The sequence below is a fragment of the Tupaia chinensis genome, unplaced genomic scaffold (genome assembly GCF_000334495.1).
Source record: "Tupaia chinensis unplaced genomic scaffold, TupChi_1.0 Scaffold000460_1, whole genome shotgun sequence".
Lineage (NCBI taxonomy): Eukaryota > Metazoa > Chordata > Mammalia > Scandentia > Tupaiidae > Tupaia > Tupaia belangeri.
The window spans coordinates 1,465,625-1,478,467 of record NW_006159969.1 but is presented as its reverse complement, the minus strand read 5'-3'; the positions used below and the strand labels follow the sequence as shown (position 1 = coordinate 1,478,467).

Sequence of the window (12,843 nt, the reverse complement as noted above, 5' to 3'; positions counted from 1 at the left end):
GTGTAGCATTTGTTGGGTTTTGGACTCTAAATATGAAATTGTCACCTGATCAGGAGGAGGACAGTATACACATTTATCTAGTCGACCAGGCCTAAGCAGGGCAGGGTCAATCAAGTCAGGGCGACTAGTAGCAGCCAATACATAAACACCTGGAGGGAAAAACACCATTTTTAGAAATTAAAACCCAGTAACATTTGGTTTTAACAGTACATGTTTGTATTTACAATTATTACCCTGTAAGCCTTCTACGCCATCCAGCTGAGTCAGCAACTGGTTAACCACACGGTCCGTAACGCCTGTATTATCATGACCTCTTCGAGGAGCAATGGATTCAAACTCATCAAAGAAAAGAATGCAGGGCTTTGCGGCCTGTGCTCTGGGGAAAACAAACATTTCATACTTGAATAGGGCTCTTGAGTTTGTAAAGTTATTTCATAACTATATGTGTGAGTACATATGTATACATGTATGCATGTATTTTAATCATCACAACGAATGCTTACAGAAGGTAAGGCATATGTAATTATCCCTATTTTTGGCAATCTAGGTCTAAGAAAGGTCAAAGAAGTGGGTCATCAGAAAAGTCATGATGTGGGCCAGCAGGTGCCATGCTGGTTAAGGGTGCAGAACTCCCTCATGGTGGACTGCATTTCAAGTCCTGGACCTGGCAACTTGCTTTCTCACTTTTCCTTTCTCTCTCTCTCTCTCTGTCTGGTCAAATTAAAAGAAAATAATAATAATAGCAAATAGAATTAAATAAATAAAGAATTCTTTTTTTTTAAATGAAAAGAAAAGCCATGATGCATTTTTTTATGGAAAAACATGTCATGACTTTTCTGAAGGCCCAATATTTGTCTAAGATTCATACTTTCTGGATAGACTAAGAGGAACTACAACAAAAACTTGAATCTTAATACATGAAACACTTCTTTTGTGAAATCCTTATTCATTTCTTTTGTCCATTCAAACTTTGGCAAGCTCATTATATTATATTGTTTTATAAGGGCTCTCTGTAAGATATATATTACTTATTTTATGTTTTTCTAATATGAACTTTGACTTTTTATCAATTTATTAAGTGATTTTGATTTTCTTTTAAGAGAGATTTTTGCTATAGAGCACATATGCTCACTGAAGAGACACAGAGACAGAAAGACAGAAAGTGAGAAATTATCCCTAAGGGGATTTGGACAAAAATACCTCTTAAAAAAAATATCAGGACCAGCAGTTGACGTAATGACTATGTCGCTGGACTCTCATGTAGCTGACCGCAATTCAAGTCCCAGACCCAGTGCTTAAACTCACACCAGGCACATGTGCATGCATGCCCAAGATCCCGAGAGGAGAATGGAGGAGAAGGGACTGCGGTGTGGCCATTCCCCCAGGAGGTGATTTCTTGCTTTCTGTCTCTCTGTCACTTTCTGTCTTTCTGGCAAGCGCACACGCCCTATAGCAAAAACCTCTCAAAAAAAAAAAATTAATATCTAGAATGTTTATATTTAAGTAATATTTGATAAAACAAGGTTTTTGTCCTCTAGTTTAACAGTTCTCGTAAATCACAGGTTTCAAATATCCATTCTTCAAAAAAGACCAAAATAACATTACTTGATAAATAATTATACTGGGGCTGGCAGGTGGCATGGTGGTTAAGGGGGCTGGACTCCCTCATGGCTGACTTAGGTTCAAGTCCCGGACCTCACAACTTGCTTTCTCACTTTGCCTCTCTTTCTCTCTCTCTCTCTCTCACTCTGTTCCTCTCTGGTCAAATTAAAATAAACAAACAAACAAATAAATATAGATTAAAATTTTTTTAAATTCTTGATAAATAATAATACTGTCAGTTACTTAAAAAAAAAATCCAGAGGGAACCAACCTAATGAAAATATCCCGAACAGCTTGTTCACTTGCTCCAATGTACTTGCTGAGTAACTCTGGCCCCTATTGGGTAAAATAAAACTTGAGTTGAGACAAAGTTATTTAAAAGCAAAACACAACTTTGATTATTGACTAAGTTCAATGAATCATGGAAATTTCAGTATGATCTACTGAATATATGTTAAATACATTTAAAAAAGTAATGTGTACTGGAATGATTATTATGCCACAAGTTCTACACGTGGCATTTCCTCTGCCTGGAATACTTGTCCCCAGATATTCTCATGGCTTATTGCCAAATGCCATCTCTCCAGAAAATTACTGTCTGACAACCCCATGTGTGACCCACTCCAGTTATTCTTGCACCCTTACTCTGCTCCTCTTCCTCCTGGGGACTTAGCACCAGATAGTGGGTTATACGCTGGGGTTCTCCATCTGCTTCTTGGTTCTTCCTTTTAGCAGAATGTATGCTCCAAAGTGGTGGTTTTGTTTTGTTTATTGCTGAATCCCTAGTGTCAAAACCAGTGCCTGCCACTGAATAACCATTTGTTTAATGAAGTAACGAATGGCTTCAAAAGGGACAAAGTTGGTTTTTTTTTTTTGGAGAGGTTTTTGCTATAGGATGCGTGTGCTTGCCAGAGAGAGACAGAGAGACAGAAAGCGAGAAATCACCCCCCAGGGGGGACGGACACGCCACAATCCCTTCTCCTCCATTCTCCTCTCGGGATCTTGGGCACACATGTGCCTGGTGTGACTTTAAGCCACTGAGTCTGGGACTCGAACTGCGGTCGGCTACATGACAGTTCAGCAACATAGCCATTATGCTAACTGCTGGTCCCGGGACAAACTCTTTGAAACTCAAAATAAAAACAATAAATAAATAAATGGGGAGATAAGACTTACTCTAATTAGCATCTTCAATTACAAATAAATCCAATTTATTTGTATAGAATATATCATCTTTCCTTGACACTGACTGAAAACACTGACTGAAAAAATTTTTAAAACAAATTTCATTACCTATAGAAAATCAATGAAAAGAATCTTATTAAACTGGGATCTTTGAAAAACCTGAATCAGTCCTAAAGTGATTTCCAAAAATTACCCCAAATGTGGAAAAGACCAAATACAGATCAGAATATGTGACCAAAATAAGGAATTTCTTTTTCTTTTTTTTTCTAGAGAGATTTTTGCTGTAATGTGAGTGCATTCTCCAGAGAGACAGAGAGGTACAGAGAGAAAGAAAATGAGAAATCACCCCCTGAGGGGGAGCCATGCCACAATCCTTTCTCCTCTGATCTTCTCTCAGGATTTTGGGCACGCACACACATGAACCCTGCGTGAATTTCAAACTGCCGGGTCCAGGACTCAAACTGTGATCAGCCATGTGGGAATTAACCAAAGTAACCATTACACCATTTGCCGGTCCCAAACAAAGAATGTGTAATGCTCGGCCATCTAGACATCTACAAATACGCTAGTATCTAATTTCTTCAGTACAGTCAGAGAACTACAGGAAGAGGGGATGGCATGAAAAATAACTAGGGCGAGATATCAGGAACATGGCAAAGCACTGGTATCAGTGAAAGCCTCCGAGGAGTCACCCTGAGTCAAACAAAGAAAATTAGCTCTCTGGAACCTTCCCACTGGGAACTCAGCCCAAATCGTGGTGTGATTATTTACTAAAGAGAAGGTGTCCTCTCTAATGGAACAATCACCATTTACAAGCTTTAATCTTACAAGTCATGTTTTTGTTTTAATAGTGAAACCACATTCTAGTGACAAGTATAAAAAGAAGAGTATGGTCATGGTTATTCCAGAATCCAGGAAAAGGAAGATAGAAAATTTTCAGTTTTAAGTGTTTCTCCACCATTGCCAGGGCACTACTCATGCACATAGCTCACAAAAAATTATGTGATAGAAGTGGGTAGGCACAGACCAGCATGAGATGTGGTGTTTGTTAAATCCCTGGACTCCCACAGCCAACAGTGGTTTGAGTCCTGGACCTGATGGCATGCTTTCTTATTTCCCTCCCTCTCTGTCTCTGGTGAAAACACATACCCTATAGAAAATTTTTTTAAAAAGGGACCAGCAGTTAGTGTAATGGCTATGTTGCTGAACTCCAATGTAGCTGACTGCAGTTCGAGTCCTGGACCCAGTAGCTTAAACTCACACCAAACACGGGTACGTGCGTGCCCATGATCCTGAGAGGAGAATGGAGGATTAGGGATTGTGGCGTGGCCATCCCCCCTGGGGGGGTGATTTCTCACTTTCTATCTCTGTGTCTCTCTCTGGCTTTCTGGTGAGCGCATGCGCCCTATAGCAAAACCCTCTCCAAAAAAAATTTTTTTTAAATAATAATAATTAATAAAATTAAATAACTAATTCCACAGTGGGTAGGTAAAACTCAATTACAATGGGACCAGCAGATGGGGACCAGCAGAGTGCATAATGATTACATTGCTTGACTTCCAAGTAGTTGACCATGGTTTGAGCCCTGGACCCGGACGCTTAAAACTCATGCCAGGAGCATGTGCATACATGCACAAAAATCTTGAAAGACTGGAGGAGAAGGGATTGCAGCCTGGCCATTCCTCCAGAGGAGGTGATTTTGTGCTTTCTGTCTTTGTGTCTCCAGCAAGCACATGTGCCCTATAGCAAAAAATCTCTCTCTCTCTCTCTCTCTCTCTCTATATATATATATACACTAAAAATCCAATTACAAATTACTAAACTAGCATTCAGATTATAGAGCAACTATGAATTAAATAATTAATTATTTATTTCCATGTGTTGTTGCTATTTTTTAATTTGACCAGTGAGAGAGATAGAAAGATAGAGAAAGGGAAAGTGAGAAGCAAGCTGCCCGGTCCAGGATTTGAACCATGGTTAGCCATGTGGGAGTCCAGCACCTTAACAAGCACACCACTTGCTGGCCCCAGCAATTATGAATTAAAGCTAGACAATATATGATTCTTTTGCATTGAACTCTCATCATTCTTTGTAAATCAGACTGCTAGTGTGCTGAAACTGTAAGACTAAGATACTGGACTCCAGACCATGATGACAACAGCAGTGGCCTGAGGCACTACCAAAATGATCAGCAAGCATGCCCCTTAATTACCTTACTCACCTTCTACCTGAAAAGGTGTAGGCCTAGTGTGACACATGCAAGGGTGAAATACAGCAACAAGAAAGAGAACCATTAAAACTCTAGCTTCCAGGACCAGCAGTTAGTGTAATGGCTATGTCACTGGAATCCCATGTAGTTGACCACGGTTCGTGTCCCGGACCTGGTGGCTTAAAACTCACACTGGGCACGTGTGCGTGTATGCCCAAGATCCCGAGAGGAGAATGGAGGAGAAGGGATTGTGGAGTGGCCATCCCCCATGGGGGGTGATTTCTCGCTTCCTGTCTATCTGTCTCTCTCTGTCTGGCGAGCGCATGCGCCCTATAGCAAAAACCTCTCAAAAAAAAAAACAAAACAAAAACCAAAACAACTCTAGCTTCCCATCTCTACATTTCCTTCTCCTTTTAAGTACAGTTTACCCTTTTATCTGAATACTTATACATAATTCTGTTTACAATGCATGAAGATTTGCCTTAGGTAAGAACGTAGCAAGCCTACAAGAAAGAGGTTGCACATTACTCGATTTCACACAGCTATAACAGATGGCCTGGGTGTTCCCACCAGCATTCCCAACATGAGACTAACCCACAATTGAACAACATAAGTGGTGTTGGTGAGGAACCCGAACACACTGCTAGTGAGTGTGTAAAATGGTGCAGTTCCTATGAAAAACAGTTGATGGTTCTCGAAAAATTCAAGAGAAGTACCCTATGATTCAACTATTTTATTCTTCATATATACTCAAGAAAAATGAAAACAAATGTTTCCAGAGAAACTTGTACACCAACACCAACGTTTATAGCAACAATACTCAAAATAATCAAAAGGGAAAAACAACCCAAATATGTATCAATGATGAATGGATAAAGTGAAGCATGGTGTACACACACACCACACACACACACACACACACACACTGGAATATTATTCAGTCATAAGAAGGAATGAAGTATTGCTATCTCTATAACTTGGATGAATCATGAAAACATTAAGCTAAGCCAAAGCAGACAGACATAAATGGCCATAGATTACACAATTCCTTTTTTTGAGAGAGTGATTTTTGCTACAGGGTGCATGTGCTCACTGGAAAGACAGAGACAAAAAGAAAGCAAAAAAATCATCCCCCCCCCCAAAGGGATGGCCACACCACAATCTCCTCTCCTCCATTCTCCTCTTGGGATTTTGGGCATGCATGTACATGCACCCAGCATGAGTTTTAAGCCATCGGGTCTGGGACTCGAACTACGGTCAACTACATGGGAGTCCAGTGACGTAACCATTATGCCATCTGCTGGTCCCACATGATTCCTTTTGAATGAAATGTACAGAACAGAGAAAGAAAGCAGATTAATAGCTGCCAGGGGCTGGGTGGAAGAGTGTGGATAAAGTTTTGAAACTAGAGAGAGGTGGTGGTTGGCAACCTTGTGAATACAGTAAATGTCACTGAACTACATACTTTAAAATGGTTAATTGTATGTTATGACAATTTTTACCTTAATTAAAAACTCACAAAAAAAAAAAAGGAAAAAGGAAAGAAAATGAACAACATACCTTGATACTAATAAAATTCATTCTACTCTCTCGTGCAATTACCCCAGCTAGTAAGGTTTTTCCTGTTCCAGGAGGACCATACAATAGTACTCCTGTTCTTTGTCGTATGGGCAAGTTTGCAAATAATTCTGGGTACTGAGAAATAAAAACATGAAAAAGCTCAATTCTAAACAGAAATGACTAAGCAGTAGCAAAAAGGCAATGTATCGATAAAACTATTCAGATGATAACTGTCACCTTTATTCAGATGATAACTGTCACCTTTCTTTATTAACAGTAAACAAAATAATGAACTCAATGGAACCACCACAGATTTGCCCCAATTGAACCAAGACATACATTCTAGATCAAATGTATATAACTGCATCAGAACTTCTTCCAATTTTAGCTATTTTTAAACATTATAAAAGTACTACATTAAGAAAATTAAAACCAATCTCTTAAATACACTGCCCTTCACTTGCATGGTTCATGGGGCAAGTTATGACAGTTATATATTCAAATATTAATTCATTCAGACAGTAAAATCTCCGCCAAGTCTCCAGGCTGAGCCAGCAACCTTCTGCTTCTTAATTACTTTCTAAAGCACTAACTGTCAAAGAGCGAGAGAACTTTTTGGACAGGGAAACCAGACATCACGCTCCTGTCAGCAATCTCCTGGTCTCCTCCTCCATATGCCTGTTTAGTTCCACTGTTGACAAAATTGCAACACACCTACCCTCTACCCCCCATTCTAATCTGAAAGAGGCCCGAAGTCAGCAGCTACCATTTGGTCTCCAGGTTTCTAGACACTAATACCCGATCCTGCTTGTTAGTACTTCCATGCCCATGTTCCTTCTTGCAGGCTCTAACCCACAGTCCTGGGCTGTATGAACAGGTCCCAGGTTCAACAGCCACTGTCCTCAGGAGTTGCCATCCAGTTACATGCAACCCAAAGTCCTCACCCATTTCTTTACCTCTTTGTGTGGGTTCGTAGTCGCATGTGATTTTTCTCTCTCAGGTCTCTGATTCAAAAGCATTACCTCCTAGACTCTACCATCTGATCTTCTGAAAAATATCTTACATCTGCTCCCTTTGTCCTGCCATCCCCCTCTGCAGCCTGCCAACCCTGCCTTTTGACTGACAGCCATAGTCTGGAATTCTTGTTTGATCTATCAGTCCTATGGATCTACATGGTTTTTCAAATTCCCAACTTATTCCTCTGTTTCTATTCAAATTCCACCAGACAGTTCAGTTTGCTTTATTACAATCAGAATGACTGAAGCGAAACAGAATTATGAAATAAACATCAAAATATGTTCACTGTAAGTACCATCCCAGCTTTCCGTTATAGGTTTCTATGCACAAGGAGTATAGCAAATACTTTTAAAAATCTATTAAAGTCCCCAAAATAGTGCTAGATATTTATATGGTAACTCTGTAAATGTTTGTTGAATCAAACTGAGATTGGCAAGCCGACACATAAAGCCAAAGCCAATGATGCAGTGGTTCTTCTAGAAGTGTTTGCAATTTTTGTTTTTGAAGTACCTTGGCTGGTAACTGGATAGTATCCATGAGTATCTGCCGAACTTCATGTAACCCACCGATCTTATCCCAGCCCAGGTCTCTAGGTTTATGCAGGCTGACATTTCGCAGAGATCCAGGAATAAATCCTTGGAGAGCCTTTTCAAAGTCCAATGTTGTTAAAATTAATTCTGTTTAAAAATAAACAAAACTTCATTTGGTAATCATGTTTCAATACATGAATTTTCAAAATATGCCATTATCTTAGCTGGAAATGCCAATTTTCTACTCAACTGCTTATTCCCATATTAAAACAAAATATATTTAATTCTTGCCTATTACACACATATTTCTCCACAAAAGAGAGAAGACTCCAAGTTTAAGGGTTTTTTTCTTTTAGATGGTGGGGAGTTTTTTGCTATAGGGCGTGCGCTCACCAGAAAGACTGATAGAGAAAGAGAGACAGAAGGCAAGAAATCATTCCCCCTAGATGGGATGGCCATGCCACAATCCCTTCTCCTCCATTCTCCTCTCGGGATCTTAGGCACACATGCACATGCACCCAGTGTGAGTTTAAGACACAGGTCCAGGACTCGAACCACAGTCAAGTACATGGGAGTCCAGTGATGTAGCCATTATGCCATCTGCTGGTCCCACATTTAAGGTTTTAATAGTAAAACGGGGGCCAGCAGGTGGCATGGTGGTGAAGGCACTGGACACTCCCACATGGGTGACCATGGTTTGTGACCCAGACCTGGTAGCTTGCTTTCTCACTTTCCTTCTCTTTGTCTCTCTCTCTCTGGTCAAATTAAAATAAATGAATGAATAAATAAAATTAAGTAAATAATTCTTTTTTAAAAAACAGTAAAACATACCTTCCTTGGTAGATATGCTCTGATGAGAGAGACAAGAATGTATCGCCCGGTCCACAAGCACTGTGAAATCTCGAGCCACAAACCCTTCGGTTTCTTTAGCTACACGCTGTAGGTCAATATCAGCAAACCTGTTTATATTGCAGTCCAGTTTATTTTTTATTATGTTCTCTAGAATTTCACATCTTTGCTCCTAAAGGAAAAAACACAAAATTTGCATTTCTAATTATATTCCACTATATATTTTATAAGAGTATACATATTTGGAGGAAAACCAGGTTGACATAATTTCTAGTGACAGAAAGCAGATTAGAAGATGTCTGGGCCTGGAGTAGGGGAAAAATGGACTGCAAAGGGGTACTAGGAAAATTCTGAGAATCACAGGAATGCTTGTTACCATAATTGTGGTAACAGTTTCGTGGTACCTATATATCTAAAAAACTGATCAAATTGGGGATCAGCAGTTAGCATAATGGCTATGTTGCTGGACTCCCACGTAGTCGACCATGGTTCGAGTCCCAGACCCAGCAGCTTAAAACTCACATTGGGCGCGTGTGCGTGCGTGCCCAAGATCCTGAGAGGAGAATGGAGGAGAAGGGATTGCGGCGTGGCCATCCCCTCTGGGGGTGATTTCTCACTTTCTGTCTCTCTTTCTGGTGAGCACATGAGCCCTACAGCAAAAACCTCTCAAAAAAACAAACAAACAAACAAACAAACATACAAAAAAAACGGTCAAATTGTATGCTTTAAATATGTGAGTTTGTAGTACTTCAATTTTAACCTCAATAAACTGTAGAAAACTACATCGATCAATGATTGCCAATAAGAGGCATTTCTCCATTAAGAAGCATTTCCAGGAACCAGCAGATAATGTTACATGGCTGGACTCCCATGTAGTCGACCACAGTTTGAGTCCTGGACCAGGCAGCTTGAAACTCACGCCTGGCATGTGTGCGTGCGTGCCCAAGATCCCAAGAGGAGAATGGAGGAGAAGGCATTGCAGGGGGGCCATCTCCCCCTGGAGGGTGATTTCTCACTTTCTGTCTCTCTGTCCCTCTTTGTCTCTCTCGTGAGCATATGTGCCATATAGCAAAAATCTCTCTCTTTAAAAAGAAAGAAGCATTTCAAGTTATACATGATTTAGTTCTTCTCAGAACGCTTTGTGGTACCAGGATTAGGCCCACTAAAGACCTTCTGACCAGATTTCATCCTCCTGCCCCCAAGATCTAGCCAGGAGTCAGGGCAAGCCAATCATCAGCCATCTATATCTGAGTTCTGAGGGGCCCCATCCAGGGATTAGGCCCACTGAAGATCTTGTGCCCAGACTTCACCCTGCTGACCTCCAGGGCCAGGTCAGAGCACCCTATTTATTCTTTCCGTCTCTCTCCATCTCTATTTTTAAAATCTCTTTAAAAATTTTAAAACTTCTTAGCTCTCTGCTGCTCTTTCATCTTGCTAATTCTTACCTCTCCCCTTGCCCCCATAGGACAAGTCAATCACCGGCTATCTATATCTGAGTTCTGAGTGACCCCATTTGTGTGGTGTGCTCTTTTTTTCATTTTTTGTTTTAAAATTTGTTTTCTTTTTTTTTAACTGTTCTCTCTCTCCCCGCCCCCTCTCTTTTTACCTTTCTGACTTTTCTGCTCAGCCTCCACACACTGATTTTCTAGACAGGTCTAGGTGCTTAGCAGCCAAATATCTGAATATTTTTAGGGTCAGATTAATTCTCAATTTCCATTGAATCTGCTGCACAAAGAGAGAAAAATGGTACTCCTGCATGCCTCTGAATGCTCAGATTTAATCCCAAAAGCTAGAAAAAAACATATAATCCATCATATGACCAGAAACCATCACAGAGGCACAAGAAATATTAGAAACCAAGAAAATCTCTCTCCTCTAGTGGAAAAGAATAACTCCTCATCCTCCACAGACAATACAATGTCAGATAAAGAATTTAAAAGTCATAGTGACAAAGCTAACAAAGATGCAAGAAAGGAGAGACAATAAACTCCAGAAGACACAGGAGAAAAGAGACGAGTTCCAGGAGGTGTGGAAATTCTTGCATGATCTGAAAGAAGAAATACACACCATAAAAAAGAATCAAATGGAGACCAGCAGTTAGCATAATGGCTATGTCGCTGGACTCCCACATAGTCGACTGCGGTTCGAGTCCCGACCTGGTGGCTTAAACTCACACTGGGCGCATATGCATGTGTGCCCAAGATCCCGAGAGGAGAATGGAGGAGAAGGGATTGCGGCATGGCCATCCCTCCTGGGGGGTGATTTCTCGCTTTCTGTCTCTCTGTCTCTCTCTGTCTGGCAAGTGCACGTGCCCTATAGCAAAAAGTCTGCAAATGGGATAACTAGTCTGTGTTGGAAACTTAACCCCACTGGCTCACTGGGGTCTCTGGAAATTCTGCATGGAAATGCAGTTGAGAAGGGGCTCTTAATTCTGCTTAATTTCCTTTTAACGTTATAATTATATGTATATATTTTTGCTTTGTTTAGTTTTTTAGTATTTATTTATTATTATTTATTATTATTATTTAATTTGACCCAAAGAGAAAGAGAACGAGAGAAGGGGAAAGTGAAAGAGCTAAGTCACCAGGTCCAGGATCTAACCGCGGTCAGACACGTGAGAGTCCAGGACCTTAACCACCAGGCCACCTGCCAGCCCCAATATTTTAGGATTAAAGGTAAGTTTTTCCTAAAGTTTGTCAGTCACAAAAATACTTAAGTATAGTAACAAGAGTAAGGAATATATTTTGTTTTTAAAGAGAGTATGAGCACTACCAATCCAAGAGAAGTATTTCATGTCTGCAAATTATCCTCTACCAAAAAAAAAGAAGAGAGGCCCACATTGCACTGATCAGTCAAGGGTTTCAGAGCACCAGAAAGTGTGACTCCCTACTTACCCACCTTCCCATGCATCTAGACTGGTTCATTTTTCTCTGGCATCATAGAAAGCTGCTTGGAATGCATAAACAACCAAAGCCTAGTATGTAGTTACTCTAAAAATGTTATGTTACTATTAGTTCCCATTTAAGTAGAGATAATTTAGGAAGAGACATGTATTTTTCAAACACAACATACATTACTATTACTTGTGAATAACATCTTGCCCTATTAAACTGCTAGGCTTCTCAAAAAACAACTTGGGAACCGCCATCTTCCAGTAATTAACCCAAATGACGAACACAAAGAGAAAGAGGAGAGGCACCCGATATATGTTTTCTAGGCCTTTTAGAAAACATGGAGTTGTTCCTTTGGCAACATATATGCGAATCTATAAGAAAGGTGATATTGTAGACATTAAGGGAATGGGTACTGTTCAAAAAGGAATGCCCCACAAATGTTACCATGGCAAAACTGGAAGAGTTTACAATGTTACCCAGCATGCTATTGGCATTGTTGTGAACAAACAAGTTAAGGGCAAGATTCTTGCCAAAAGAATTAATGTGCGTATTGAGCATATTAAACATTCTAAGAGCAGAAGATAGCTTCCCAAAATGTGTGAAGAAAAATGATCAGAAAAAGAAAGAAGCCAAAGAGAAAGGTACCTAGGTTCAACTAAAGCACCAGCCTGCTCTACCCAGAGAGGCACACTTTGTAAGAACCAATAGAAAGGAGCCTAGGACCAGCAGTTAGCATAATGGCTATGTCACTGAACTCCCACATAGCTGACTGCAGTTCGAGTCCCAGACCCGGTAGCTTAAACTCCCGGACCTGGTAACTTAAACTCACACCAAGTGCATGTGCATGCGTGCCCAAAATCCCAAGAGAAGAATGAAGGAGAAGGGACTGCGGCATGATGGCCATCCTCCTGGGAGGTGATTTCTTGCTTTCTCTGTCTCTCTCTGTCTTTCTGGCAAGCACGTGTGCCCTATAGCCAAAAAAAAAAAAAAAAAAAAA

The 12,843-nt window shown here is 40.4% G+C and overlaps 1 protein-coding gene across 2 annotated transcripts in view; it reads right to left on the bottom strand.

Moving 5' to 3' along the window:
• PEX1 (peroxisomal biogenesis factor 1) overlaps window positions 1-12,843 on the bottom strand; it is a 55,777-nt gene that overhangs the window by 13,457 nt on the left and 29,477 nt on the right. For both annotated transcript variants that reach the window (XM_006155540.3, XM_027774607.1), the window contains 6 exons: window positions 8,935-9,124; window positions 8,084-8,250; window positions 6,557-6,691; window positions 1,874-1,938; window positions 234-376; window positions 46-149 (listed from right to left, as the gene is read on the bottom strand). In XM_006155540.3, coding sequence (XP_006155602.1) covers window positions 46-149; window positions 234-376; window positions 1,874-1,938; window positions 6,557-6,691; window positions 8,084-8,250; window positions 8,935-9,124 — 804 coding nt within the window. The remainder of the gene's footprint in view (window positions 1-45; window positions 150-233; window positions 377-1,873; window positions 1,939-6,556; window positions 6,692-8,083; window positions 8,251-8,934; window positions 9,125-12,843) is intronic.